Source organism: Misgurnus anguillicaudatus, chromosome 11 (genome assembly GCF_027580225.2).
Source record: "Misgurnus anguillicaudatus chromosome 11, ASM2758022v2, whole genome shotgun sequence".
NCBI classification, from domain to species: Eukaryota; Metazoa; Chordata; class Actinopteri; order Cypriniformes; family Cobitidae; genus Misgurnus; species Misgurnus anguillicaudatus.
The window spans coordinates 12,033,121-12,048,163 of NC_073347.2; the positions used below are offsets into that span (position 1 = coordinate 12,033,121).

Genomic DNA, 15,043 nt, shown 5'->3' on the forward strand with positions numbered 1-15,043 from the left:
GAAAATGTTCACCGCCCCCCAAAAAATGATCTCGTTCTTTATTAATCTTAATGTCATTCCTTACAAGTATAATTTTCATTCTTTTGTGGAAAAATCTGCATACTTTTTTTTATAGTGACCACAGGTGTTGAAAACTCGCACAAGACCTCATGATAGTTCTTTGTGATGAGCAAACCAAAATCATAGTAATCTTTCCCTCCAGTGAGCTGTCTATTTTAAAACCATTTAGACCAGATGACTGATAACCCGACCAGTCCAACTTTTCGTGAAGATCATCTGGTTCATTAACAAAGAATAAATAAGAATTTGTTCATGAATTAAAAGAAGAAATATGGGTTTGACATGACAAAATTAATTATCCTTTTTTTAGGGTTCACTCTCAGAAATAAAGGTACAAAAGTTGTCACTGGGACAGTACCCTTTCAAAAAGGTACACATTTGTACCCAAAGAGTGCATTTTAGTACTTCAAAGGTACATATTGCATATTTGTACCTAAATGGTACATATAAGGGTACTGCCCAATGACAGCTTTGTACCTTGATTTTTGACAGTGTTGTAAACTATTCATTTAATGGCATGATTTCTGAACAAACCCAACCACCATCATTTCAAAGCATTCATGAAAATCTGAAATTTTCTCTGCTCCTCCAGCTCCTCCTCACCTAAATCCATGCGTGAAGCTTAGCAATACTGAGTTTTCAGCACTTTATTTATTCTCATTAGTTCTTTTACGGCTGTCTTTTTTTTAAAGGTGGGTTCAGCTGAGCAGAACATAAAGCATACACAAAGACGGCGAAGGGGAACGCAAAGACGCCGAAGGGGGAAACAGGAAACCAGCACGTTCCTATTTCCTGTTAGCAGGTGAAGCTGCGCTGGTATTCTCTCGTTTATTCTCCAAACCACAGTTCTTGGTGTGCAAAAGCATTTCAGAAATTAAGAAAAACAACAAAGTTTTCGCTTTGCACTGCTGCATAAGCATGAAGTTGCTTTTTCCACGAGCAGTTTGTACGTTTTATAAGTGCTGTCTGGATGCGCCGAACCAATAAAAGCACGAAGAAAAAGATTTGCGAGAAAATTATTTGCTCATTTATCCGCATGGACACACGTGGTGTACGCAACTACCTAAGTCTGTTTGAGACAACGTAACAACCTTCACATTTTCAGAAGCACTCATCTAAATCAAAGGAAATTGTGCTAATAAAGCATCTCATTATTACACAGAATCAGTCATTGCCATAGCGTTATTATACAGATCTATTCACAAACACAGATTAGATTTCATGAAAAGGAAGCTGCTCATTTCCCACCACTTATTCTTCTTTTAAAGGAAGTATCTACATTAGTGTGTTACTACAGATATTAAATTGAACATTTTGGGTCTTAGGGATGAATGTAGGGGTTTCCCGGTGGTACAGTGGTGACCATTCTTGATACAGGGGCTTTACGTCTATAGATGGCGGATCTCCAGGTATCAGGACTGCTCCTGGAAACGAAATACATAAAGAATGTCATCTGATATTTATTGGATTAATCAGTGATTAAAACAATTCCAAAAATGAATATTAATACAGTCGGAATTTGTGTGTTTATGACAGCATGAAGTGATTGATGGTTGCCAAAGAGGAGGAATGAAAACGGTTTGGAAACCAAAAAAAGAAGGAGGAGGGGAGAGTTAAAGGAAGTTGTAAAGGTGTTGACTTTCAGCTGTAAGGAGAAGAGATGGGAGGCCTGTTTTATCGGCAAAGGAAACAGATATCAGAGGGCCAGCGACTCCAGGAAAATGGATCTGGGTTGAGCAAAAACCACGATTACCACCGGCTCTGCTTTGGATAGGGCCATCTGGAGAGGTCTGCTCCAAAAAGATGCTTAACCAGCTACTCTGGGGCCCAGCTAGGAAACACGTTTTCTAAAAAACCACCCGGTCCCTGGGTGAGGAGTTTGGTTTTCCTCCAGTGCTTTTCTCAAACACCTCCTCCTGCTTCCTCTTCGCTCGAGCTTGCAGATGCCTCATTCCTACTCATTCTGAAAGCTGAGGACGTTTTGCCGTTGCAGGGTGAGGGTGGAAGAGTGCAGCGTCTGTTCCCGGTAGTGTCTGATTTGACTCTTCAGAAACCCACAGAAAATAACAATTCTTGACAACTTCAAGCTGAGAATCGATGCACGTTCTTCCACTTTCAATGTGTGATGGATCATTTATCCCACATGGTTTATAAGAATTAAACTGAAAGCTTCGTTTAGCCTTACACGTCATGTTTTGGTGCTGTAAGTCTAGAAAGTGATGCTGTTTACACACCTCCAGCTATTGCCACATGCGGAGAGGTAAAGAGTAAATCTAGGGCAGACATATACGGTTTGATGGTACAGATAATAAGAAACAGATGAGATGTGAAGATAAATAATTGCAATGGTTATGGAAAACTCTTTATACTGATCATATGACATGCTTCATTTTAGAAAGCATAGTACTTCAGCATTTTTGTAAAACATATACATTTAATAAACCCATGACCTTAGCGTTGCTAACACAAAGTTCTACAAGTTGAGCTAGAGGAGCACTACAAGAGTAAAAAGACACATACCTGTACTTTTTTTTTTTTTTTTTTTTTTAATAAAACTGGTTTAGGATTTTTGGCTGAATGGTTCAATAAAGAGCCTTTAACAGGTTATTTGTGGTGAAAAAGGTTCCTTAGAAATGGTGCTTTAAAGAAACTTTATTTTTAAGAGTGTATATGACAATCACTGTAATGACACTCTTAAAAATAAAGGTAGAAAAATAAAGATTCTCAAAGGGAATCTTTACAGCGATGTCACAGAAGAACCATTTTTGCTATGTAGTGCACACACTGATGTAAAAAAAATCTGTAGAAATTACAATGTAATTGCAGCTGGGTTGCCGGTAAATTACCGTAGATTTAAATTTAAGTTATTTACTGGCAAGAGTTTGTTCAAGGTTGAATGAATTTTGAATATTGGCAGGTCTTTGTCTTTACAGAATAAAACTATACAATAACAGCCTCATGCAAAGCATTCTGGGAATCAGAAATCATCATCAACCTTTTTCTGTTTTTTGCTTCAGATTTTGTTTCCCAGAATGTATTGCTTGATGCTTTTTCAGTTTTATTCTGTAAAGACAAAGACTTGTAAATGTTTAATGTTCATTTAACTTTGAACAAAATGTTGCCAGTAATAACATAAATTTAAATCTACGATAAGTTACCGGCAACCCAGCTGCAAATTTTTAAGGAATTTTTTTACAGTGTACATATAAGCCTTCAAAACTGGTCTTTATCATAAGAATGATTATTATTTTATTTGTGTAAGGTTTTTAAATATAGTTATGGTTCCAAAAGTGTTACACAAGGTTTATAAACAAAATGATGTATGTTGAGTAACAAAGTAACATTATTCACACTGTATAAAGTGAAAAGTTATAGATCACTTCAAAAATTAGTCTACTTAAAGTATTTTACCCTTAAACATACAAGTTGAAAAAAAAAATTTTTTTTTAAGCTGATGCAACTTTTCACTTTTTACAGAGCATTCACTTTTTTGGGAATCCTTAAGTAGCATTGGGGTGAATTGAGGACAATTCTGATCACATGCATACTGTAGTATTGCTGCCACCTGCTGATGCAAAGTGGTCTTACATGTCTTTAACAGATTTTTACAGACAAACAAAGCAGCCCTGTAAAAAGAGAAAGCTGCTCTACTTACAAACTTACTTCAACTGGTCACATTCAAAATATTTAAACATTTTCAACTTAATTTTTTTAGTTAAAGTGAGAAAATTTGAGTTAAAAAAATCAAATTTTTGGCATTACCAATTGAAATCAGTTTTAAAGGGCATCTATTATGGCCTTTTTACAAGATGTAATGTAAGTCTCAGGTGTGCCCAGAATGTGTCTGTGAAGTTTCAGCTCAAAATAGTTCATAGATCATTTATTATAGCATGTCCAAAATTACCCTTTTTGGGTGGGTGAAAAACGTGCTGTTTTAATGTCTGTACCTTTATATGCAAATGAGCTACAGCTCCTCATTTCCTTACAAACAGACAGTGAGTGCTTTCGGGTAAAATAGATCTGATTAATACAGTCTGAGACAATAGTATCTAATGGACAGAGTACAACTCGCTGAGGATGGAAACTATGGTAATGCAGGACTTTAAGTGGGTGGGGCTTTATCAATGTGACCTCACATTGATAAGATAATCAAAATGGCATGTCTAATGAGAAATAAAAACAAGCCGCGGGTGGATTTTTTCCTCGTAGGGTGGTTGTGTTAACACTCTGCCAACACACATTATGTCCAAACACCTTGTAAAAGTAGATTTTGCGTGATAGGTGCTCTTTATGTTGATCCAACTTTTTACAGTGTATCAGGTTATGCCTACTCTTTATTTTACGTTGTCCTTGTTACAGTGCTATACATTTAAGGACTGAATAATAATGAATAACAACATAGGCTCACTATATGGTTGGGGTTAGGTAAAGGGTTTAGTTTGTAATAGAAAACAAAGTCACTGTAAAATAAAGTGTTAACAAATATCATTTGATAATAATAACGACCTGATGGGTAAACCTCAAACATGTTTGAAATGTATAATGTGTTTAAATGATGTGTACTTGCAATAATTTACAAATGTAAATAATAATCTGTAAATAATTACTACATACATAAATGCAAATTATAGTAATGACATGTAAATCATTTATAATTTTACTGTGCACAATAATAAGAAAAAAAAACATGAAATTATATTACAAAATGTCATAAAATAATCTTTACTTACTACTAGCTAAAATGCTGGAATATCTTACCCTGCTGTCTGTGCAGTATATGATACAGAAGGTAGATTGACTGCTGTGGTTTTTGGTCCGTCAAATCGGGCTTTACCATTGTACCCAGGTATAGCATTTCGGCTACAGAGAAAACAAAACATCTGCTTTAATAAAGTTCTGCAGGATGGTTATGATGTATGACTACACACAGTCAGACACTCCAACTCATACAAGCTTGTTGGGGTTTGTGGAGGCACTGTGGTCCGCAGAACAGTCAGAGGTATGAAATCTTCATCTGGGTTGTCCACACTGTCCATGTCCTCAGAGCCAACTGTGCCACTGTACAAGATCATACAAAAAAGAACAAAATATTTATTTAATTTAAATTATTTAGCAGTATAATTGTATAATTGCTGAGTTGTATACATTTTTATAATAAAGATCTTTGCATCTGCTTACCAGTATAATGGTATATGGCCTGATTTTGGACATGGGCTGGTGCTGTTTAATAATAGGCATAATTTAACAATTATTTACACATGTATAAAAATATGTGAACAGTATTTGAAAAACCCAGCTCACGTTTTGTGATTTATTGTTTTCTACATAAAATCATCCTAAATAATGTAAGGAAAATTCACACTGCGCTTAACCCTGGGTTATCTTTGATCTATAGGTTATCCCTAAAATTAACCTAGGGTTAAGAACCCAAAGCTGAGTTAACCAGTGTGAAACGAAGTAATTTCTCCCACAGATCGTCTTTCATCTTTTATTTCTCCGTTTGTTTTGTTGTTGTAGCTGGCAGCAGGAGCTACTTGGCGCTTCTGTGATGTGATGCCAAAGGTTTGGGGATATCAAGTTACGTTGCACAAGTTACATGGCGCGTAGGCCTACGTAATTTAACCTTATCAAAGAACGTAATAAAATCTATATATAAAATATATATGATCAAATATTTAATATATATGCTACAGGGAATTAGATGCAACATACCTGTTTTTTATTTTGTTTTTAATGACCCGCCCCAACCCGCCCCGCATTAAAGTTACAATTTCTTTAACCGCCCCAACCCGACCCGCACATGTGCTCACGTGAAACTTTCATGTGCTCATGCGAATTTTTTTAAAAGTTTAGTTTCGCGTGCTCACGATAGTTTCACGTGCGCGCGCGAAACTTTATTTAATTTTTGCTCCATGTCCCCTTAGGGGCTCTGTATATTAAAGATTGAAATCAATGTGAAATCAGTGATTAAAATCAAACTTTGATGCTCCTAATCTTAAAATTATATTATGAGACTGGAATTACTGACAGGGTCACAAGTATTAACAAAAAAATAAAATGCAATAGGTTATATGTATAAATGCTGTACTGCATTGAAACTTACAAGCTTATGGGTTTCCTAGGGTTAAACGTGGCACGCAACTGATTTTTGGTCCAGTGGGATCCAATGGCCTGCAAGCAAGGACATTTCTCTCAGTGTGTATTGATCAAAGCAAACTCTAACTCATGACTGACAGTACAGCACACCCACCTGCCAAAGCTCAGATCTCTTATGAGATCTCTTCAGTACAGAGTGTTGACTCACACGGTCAGCCATTTTCTCCAGTGTAGTCGAGGGAGGTTTGTGACGCGGAGGTAATTTTGAGTCCCAGTCCACATCTTCATAACCTCTGCACAGAGCATTTCCACATAATTACATACAAGATGTAATTTACGGCCATTTTACAATTTTATATATTCAGTCATTATTACAAATGATATAAAGGGCTGCTGAATACATTATTCTGATTGGTTGAGAAATGTTCCACAGGGATGCATTATTTTTCGATAAACGCACACATGACATGTCAAATGTCTTAAAATGACCACCAGACGTATGGCTTAGCAATGTCCGCACTGTAAAAAATACTTTGCTCCCTTAAATTTTTGTGTTGAATCAACTCATATTTACAAGTCATTTCAACTTACACTGAAAAAAATTATTCATTCAATTTACTAAATTTTTTAAAGGTAAGTGGTTGCAATCAATTTATTTAAGCTACATTTAAACAAAAGTTTTTTATATTATTTTACTTTACTAATCTTTTTTGTTTAAATGTAGCTTAAATAAATTGTTTGCAACCACTTACCTTAAAAAATTTAGTAAATTGAATGAATCGTTTTTTTCAGTGTAATATTATTTATCTTGACTAGAGATGAGTTGTTTTAACTACAGGTGAGTTGTTATAACTTATAAAATTAAGTTGACTTTTCTCAACTATATTTTATAAGTTGTGACAACTCATCTCTGTTGACATGACTTGTTAATCTGAGTTGATTTAACAAAATTTTAAGGAAGCAAAGTATTTTTTACAGTGTGTGGTACAAGCAGAATAATTTTGACTTATCCTTTGAATTATTTGAAAATAATGCAAATAATTAATCCCAATTTTAATTATTCATTCACTGTTAAAAAAATTGCTGTAATTATGCAGCTGGTTGCCAGTAACTTACTGTAGAAGATAAAGACTGAAAATGTTTAATGTTCATTTAACTTTGAACAAACTGTTGCCAGTAAATAACATCAATGCAAAATCTACAGTAAGTTACTGGCAACCAGCTGCCAGTAATACTGCAATTTCTACATATTTCTACAAAAAAAATATTATGGACCCTGATGTGAAACACAGTATCACTCTAAAGGAGTTTATTTTGTGATAATGACTGACTGTATACATTACTATGCTGATTATAATAAACAATTAAACAAGTAAATAGACATGCATATTAACATTAAAATTTAGGGTGGCAAAACTTTTAAAGTGCATCCATAATTCTGCTGTTAAGAAACTTTTAGAGCAACTGGTCTGACCTTTGAGTTGTAGAAGTGTAGATGAATCGTCGAGCTGACTTCTTTACACTATCAGGTACAGACAGCTGTGCATCCTATAGTTTATAGGAGGATAGTAAAAGTTGAAATATCTTACAACTACTCCAGATATCTACCCAATGTATCAGGCCCATACAACATTTACAGCGCATTTCATGTGATTACTAAAAGTAATACAGATTTTAATAACATCTGAGGGTAACATTAAAACAGCAGGGGTGTATAATTGATGGTGTCTATTTTTCGACTGTTTAAAGTAAACCAACCATATTGATTTCAGTGCCGTTCGGTGTAAAAGGTTTATTCTGCACGCTTGTCAGCCCTGAAGAACGAAGCAGAGAGAAAATTCTAAGTCATATTATATCTGTATGTAAAAGCTATTGCTTTGGGCATGCACTGTTGCCATACGTCTTATTCGGCCTATACGGTAGATAAAATCATTACCTTCAATTTTGGCCTTTACTGCTGCCTGTAGTTTTGACCTAGAGTTCCACCTGTTGTGATCAGACTCATCATACTGCAGAGCTGAAGGTCTGATTGGAGGAGTCTGAGGCCTGAGGTCTTTTGTCCCAGGGGGAACCCACAGATCGGATGAAGTGTAAACTCTGTCGACGAATGGGCTTCGAATCTTCAAGTCCAGATGCACCTGTGCCCCGGCACTTAGTTGACCCGAGCACGGATCCATTAGGGGCACATTGTCACGCAACGGTGCCAGAGGTGCATTTCCATCGGGCGGCTGGGCTTGAGGATTGAATTTGGAAAAAGCACGTCTGTTTTTCGCAACCATGCTGTGAAAGTCATACCTCCCCTCTGGACCTCTCTCGCACGGCACGTTCAAATGTCTGCACAGCCACCTGCTCACTCCATCTGAACTCACAGCGGGCGTCCTGAGAAACCGTACGTAATATGGAATAGATTCCCCCTCCATTCATTATAGAAAAAATAAACGCATTAGCACAAATGTATTTTATAAAAGTTTTGTTTTTTTCTCCTATGGTCGGGTGTCTGGGGTTGAACGAAGCCACTGGTTAGTTGTTGCCAGGAGACTGTCAAAAGATGAGCTCCTGTGTCACGGCATGGGTTCATATTACTGACATGTTTCTTTGTGAGTTGACACACACACTCAAAAGACTTTTAGTGAATACAGCTAATGTGAAACCCATTCAATAACAGGCACTTTTGTGTATAGTATATTTTGAGCTGAATGCAGCATGCAGGTACGAGATGTACTGTAAGTGTAATGAAGTAATGCATCAAGTGAACACAATAACCGGCTTTAATCACTAGGTGGTGACATAGATCACACATTATGGGGTAGGCTATAATGTGTCACACCTTTTAGGACACAGAAACATATCATGTTTTACATAATGATGTGGACCTTTCTTTAACTTTAGTTGTTTTAAAATGAACACATGCACCTTACAGAAACCTTGTTTGCAAGTGCAACAATGTGACCCTGGACCACAAAACCATATATGCATTTTTATATATTTATGGAAGGAAATGTACAACATGTTTTAATGGAACATGATCTTTATACAATATCATAATGATTTTTCGATAATTTTAAGACATACAATGTATTGTTGGCTATTGCTACAAATATACCCGTGCGTGCTACTTATGAATGGTTTTGTGGTACACTGTCACATATATTTAACTTTTTTTTATTATATAATTTTATAAGTTTATTATGTAATTTTAATAACAGTACATCATATCTACCGTAGTTACATTTACAGCACCTTTTACCTACTGTTTTCCATTTACAGCACATCATAGCTACTGTGATTACATTTACAGCACATCACGGCTACTGTATTTTCATTTACAGCACCTTTCAGCTACTGTACTTCTATTTACAGCACATAAATAGCTACCATAATTTCTTTTACAGCAAATTGTAACTACTGTTATTACATTTACAGTACATTTACATACAGGCTACTGTATTTTCAATTTACAACAATCAATGAGAGTACTGTAAGTTAAATAACAGTAGAGAGTGATTACAGTACTGACCATAAACTTTCCCATAATCCTTTGCTATGTACAGTATAATATTGTATACATATTTTACAGTTGTTTATGGTACATTTTACAGTAAAATACTGTTCAATTTACAATAATCAATGAGAGTACTGTAAGTTAAAAAACAGTAGAGAGTGATTACAGTACTGACCATAAACTGTCCCATAATCCTTTGCTATGTACAGTATAATATTGTATATATATTTTACAGTTGTTTACTGTACTTTTTACAGTAAAATACTGTTCAAATTACACAAATCAGTTACAGTGTATTGATGGAGCAACACAATTTGTGTGAAGGAAAATTATTACATAAGTGGTTTAAGAAACATGTAAATAAAAGTGGGTACTAGAACCTCACACTTGGTGCAAAAAGCCGAGCAGGAGTTAGTGTAAACTGTACAGTAGATATAAGGTATTCTGCATTTCCCAACCTAACCGTGTTTTAAATACATAAATCAATAAAACTTGGCAAACTACGATAGATTAATTACACTAAAATTTTTCATTAAAAAAAATCAATGTGCACAATTGCTTAGACTTATGGATTGCAAAATTGAAAAGGCATACCAACAAGCAAAAAGGTTATCTCATCTATTGAGATGTAGGAGAAATAAACAAAGTTTCATCTTGTTGTACCCTAGAGTCCTCTTTCAATTTTGCCCAATTCAACATTTTCAAGCTCCTATAATAGAAACATTGTCTATTCTATTAGCATAGTTTTATGCACTTGTTTTTATACTTAAAGGAGATGTGGCAGTGGATAGAGCATTTAGTTAAAGGGATAGTTCACACAAAAACTCTGTCATCGTTTACTCACTCTCATGTTGTTACAAACCTGTATAAATTTCTATTTCTGATGAACATAAAGATATTTTGAAGGAATGTTTGTAACCAAACCGTTGATGAGCCCCATTCACCATAGTATTCTTTTTTCCTACTATGAAAGTGAATGGGGCTCATTATCGGTGTGGGTTTAAACATTCCTCAAAATATGTGTTCATCAGAACAAAGACATGAGGGTAAGTAAATGACAAAATGTTCATTTTTGGGTGAAGTATCCCTTTAAGATGCATTATTTAGAATAAATACCTATATTTATCTAGAATAATAATGTTACATAATAATGTAACATACTTTTTAATGTTACATTTATTGTGGTAAAGTATACAGTATAGATTTTAGTGCAAAACAAGAGCATGTAAGTACTGTACATACATACAGTAACACATAACTGTTGTTGTCTACATGACATTGAAATATTTACATTTAGGCATTTAGCAGATGCTTTTATCCAAAGTGACTTACAATGGTTAGGACACAACAAAGATTAGAAAACAATCATTTACAATCATTGTAATCATTAACAATCACATACATCAAAACACAAATCCTTGTACTTCAGGTTTTTTAATCATTATTTCCTATTTAACGCTTATATAATTTAGTTTATTAATTTAATGAAACATCACTTGGTTTATTGATTTTAGTGACGTGTCCTCTCACACAGATCATGGATTCATGGATCCGCACTTGGATTTTCACTGCAAAGAGTAGATCATACAGGGACTTTAAGGATACTCATTTCAAGCAACTACAATTTGTGCATACTAAATCAAACTTCAAGTACTTTGTAGGACTGATAGTATCAAAGATAATATATATTAACAAGATGGCGTAGTTCTATTACTATGAATGGGGGGAAATGCAACACTCAATATGTCCTATCTTCAAGAAGATGACATGAGAATCAGAATCTTTACTCTAAAAAGAAAGGTCTGGATTATTTTCAACTCGTACAGGGTGGATATGGAACGGAACACACACCACTGGGTTAAAAACTAATTATCCAGTGTTGGTTTGTTTTAACGCAACAGTTGTGTCATAATCCTGCCAGCCTGTCACAGTATTTCATAGTTCATGTGGCAGGATCGTGGCGGTACACATGTTTTGTGTGACAGCACGTGGCCTTTTGTTTGGGTAGTGTGCTGCTGTGTCTTGTCTCTGCCCCCGCCCCCTTGTTTCCTCGTTAATTATTCATTATTGTTTAACTCCCCTCACCTGACCTTCCCTCGTTATCTTGTTTTGCTTTTCTTATTTAAGGCCCCAGTGTGTTCTGTCTTGTGCTGGATAGTTTTGTATTTTCTGTTTGTTGGTTTTAATGACAACAACAGTCATTTGTTAAGTCAAGTAGTCATGAACCCTGTTTATTTTTTATTATCAATGCCGTTTGAGTTCACCTATATTTGCACTTGGGTCCTGTTTCTCTTGTGTAATCATGACAGGTTGGGTTATTAAAACTCATGGTTGGGTAACAACAACCCAGCATTGGGTACATTTTAACCCAGAGGTGTGATCTGTCCAATATTTACCCAGTATACGTTGAAAATAACCCAGACTTTTTTAGTGTGTTGCAATAACCGAAAGTCAGATTTCCATAATTACAGTAATTCCAACATGGCATTAATTTAATAATTTATTAAAAAATAAACCCACAAATTTGCAATTTGGCTGTAGCCTATAATCAATTTATGTCACCCTTCTGCTTCGGTTAATCATGTTTGAACGATTGTAGTAATTTCATACTTGTCAGATATGTGAACTATAATGAAGAATGCTCTCTTCTTCTGGACTGGGTGCAATGAAACCTGCGATGGACAGCAAAGAAATGGACAGACATGCATCATAACAAATGCTGTTATTACAGTTCCACATTGTGGAAGAAGAAGTTTAATTCAGCAAAAATCTTTTGAATGTCAGCATTTATTAAACATTTTAAATGATGCAATAGCCATTATTTCAACGTCTAACCATACACCGATACAGTTTGGCTATAGAGTAACCCACTTCTAGCCAAAATTATCTTGCATTTGGTTACATGTCTTATAAACCAAAATAACTTGCGAGATCAGCAAAGCCAACAGTGATTACAGGGTATTTGGTTTTATTTTTGGGCTATGGTTGGACGTCTATAAAATTTTTACTGACAGCCCAAATTTGGACATGTTTTACCCTAGACGTTTGAGTTGTGTTTGAAAGGCTTTTAGATGGGGACATTTCACAAGACTTTTTAAAGATGTAAAATAAGGCTTTGGTGTCCCCAGAGTACGTATGTGAAGTTTTAGCTCAAATTATCCCATAGATAATTTATTATAACATGTTAAAATTGCCACTTTCTAGGTGTGAGGAAAAATGTGCCATTTTGGGTGTGTCCTTTGAAATGCAAATGAGTGGATAACTGCAAAAAATGGCAGTGCCGTAGTTGGATACTGCAGATTAAGGGCCGGTATTATTATAATAAAATCCCTTTCTGACATCACAAGAGGAGGATTTTAATGACCTCTTTTAATGCTTGCAGAGAATAATTTACCAAAACTGGTAAAAAAAAGTTACTGGGTTGATCTTTTACAAATTTTCTAGGTCGATAGAGGCACTGGGGACCCAATTATAGCACTTAAACATGGAAAAGTCAGATTTTTATGATACTTTTACTTTAACCTGATAAGGATCACTGTGCCGTACATGGCACACCCCCTCCCTTGCACGTGAGGCTGCATTACGTCATTGTAACTTTGAAGCATTAAATCTTCAAAATATACAGTCATGCGGCACATCAATTGAAAGCTTAGACTCTCAGGATTCCATTAAGTGCACACACAAAGCATAATATGATTTATAGTGACCTGAACCCGGCTTCGCTGATTTAGGATATTTACTTACCTTCAAAATCTTCCCTTTATCCGCTTTGGTGAAATTGTCTAAAACAAACTGTTCATAAATCCCCAAAAGTCCAAGGAAATAGAATATCCAAGCCTTTTAATCCAAAACGATTTGTTCGCCTCAAAATCTTGGCTTTTCTGACCGAATTGCGATATAAATACGGCAAACAATTAGTTCACTACCGGACATTCGATTTATAATGATATATTCAAGTTTCACGTTTTTTGTGCAATGTCTGAGGAACAAATACGCTCACTTGTGGAATTTCAGCCGTTCCATAAGAGGCTACTGGGCAGCTGCCTAAGGTTTGGATGAACCCAGTGACATCACTTTTCCCATGCAATGACAGAAACATTAAGGTATTGTAGATGCATCCATTGCATGATACTCTTATATTTTTGTACACACAGATTTGCGATTAGGGACGTGGCTTTGGACGTGATAAATAATGCTGAGTTGGTTGGAATTAAATTCTCGCGTGGCTTATTATTAAATGCATTTTAACACATTTGGATTAGAATCTGCATAAAAGAAAATGCTGTTTGAGGTGGTGGTGCTCAACTGAATACAAGAGATTTTTTCTGTATGTTCACTGAAGCAAAGTGTATCTCATATAGTCTGCATCAGTGACCAAAGATTAGCGAATGGCTGACTTGATAAATAAAATGGTCAAATTCAATGTGAAAAACTGCTCTGTCATTAATATAGCTGTGTTTGCATGTGTGAGAATGCCCTTGTATATCTGGGCAATGTGATCTGTTGATGCTGATAAACGTTGATAGACAATGCTAAACCCAAGCCTTAGTTAACATAAATACCAAATAAACATTCAGAGAGCTGTGCGGCCTGGGTTAAAAATAAACCAATTAGAACTATTTGACACTGGTGCTCCGCATGTGAAACACCCCCACCTTCATCCGTAATTATGTTAAAAAATATCACCGTTCCGGTTCAATAGAAAAAATAAAATCAAAATAACAAAAACTCTGCACTGTGTTCTGTAGGGGTTTAGACTTTTCCCTTTAATTATTTACACCTTTTATAGCCCTTGCTTTGTGTCTAGGGAAATGAACGTTGGATACTGTACATCTTAGACCTTACTGCAGAAAACTTAAATCTTGCCTGACTCAATGACATTTCCAAGGGTAGACATTAATTGTGTGAGTGCAGGATTTCCTAAACATACCTTTGTATTATCTGAACACCAAAAATGTATAACGACTTGAACTGGTCTCCTAATAATGTTTATCCAAACCACTAGGGAAATATACAAGGAATAATAAACACATCTTACATTTGATGGCCAACCGACAAAAGCGATCAACAAAACGTCCATTAAATTGCCACTAGGAATGTTCCCTGAATTTCTTTGTTTAGGGTTATTTTAAAAGATGTTGAAGGTTATTGTTATCTAAAACAATGGAAAATACTCCCATACAGTACCTGTGTGATATATGAATGTAAAGTATTGGTTGAGAGACCAAAGATGACTATTTAATGTCAAAACATGGACATTTGCAAAAAAATGTCACAAAGTTTTCAGAAAGGTGAAGAAAGAGGACAATGGCGTGGGTACATCCAGCATACAATGTTACAAAATGAACCCAGTGCAGACCTGTATGGACATTGGTCAATGTCAGG

General features: G+C 35.5%; 1 protein-coding gene across 1 annotated transcript; it reads right to left on the reverse strand.

Moving 5' to 3' along the window:
• Positions 1–498: 498 nt before the first annotated feature.
• Positions 499–9,021, reverse strand: LOC129416078 (protein SPMIP7). Its single transcript, XM_055170321.2, has 9 exons — positions 8,093–9,021; positions 7,915–7,970; positions 7,631–7,704; positions 6,311–6,449; positions 6,164–6,231; positions 5,239–5,280; positions 5,011–5,118; positions 4,819–4,920; positions 499–1,484 (listed from the first exon to the last, which is right to left on the reverse strand). The coding sequence occupies exons 1-9, from the start codon at positions 8,574–8,576 to the stop codon at positions 1,382–1,384; spliced, it is 1,176 nt and encodes a 391-aa protein (XP_055026296.2). The 5' UTR covers positions 8,577–9,021; the 3' UTR covers positions 499–1,381.
• Between the last annotated feature and the right edge of the window lie 6,022 nt (positions 9,022–15,043).

Bases quoted from the DNA above. Each gene is read 5' to 3' on its own strand.
- LOC129416078 (XM_055170321.2), bottom strand. From the start codon at position 8,576: ATGGAGGGGGAATCTATTCCATATTACGTACGGTTTCTCAGGACGCCC. The intron at 4,921-5,010 runs GTATGAGTTGGA...TTTTCTCTGTAG, and splicing joins CCACAAACCCCAACAAGCTT to CCGAAATGCTATACCTGGGT. The intron at 1,485-4,818 runs GTAAGATATTCC...TTTCGTTTCCAG, and splicing joins TATACTGCACAGACAGCAGG to GAGCAGTCCTGATACCTGGA.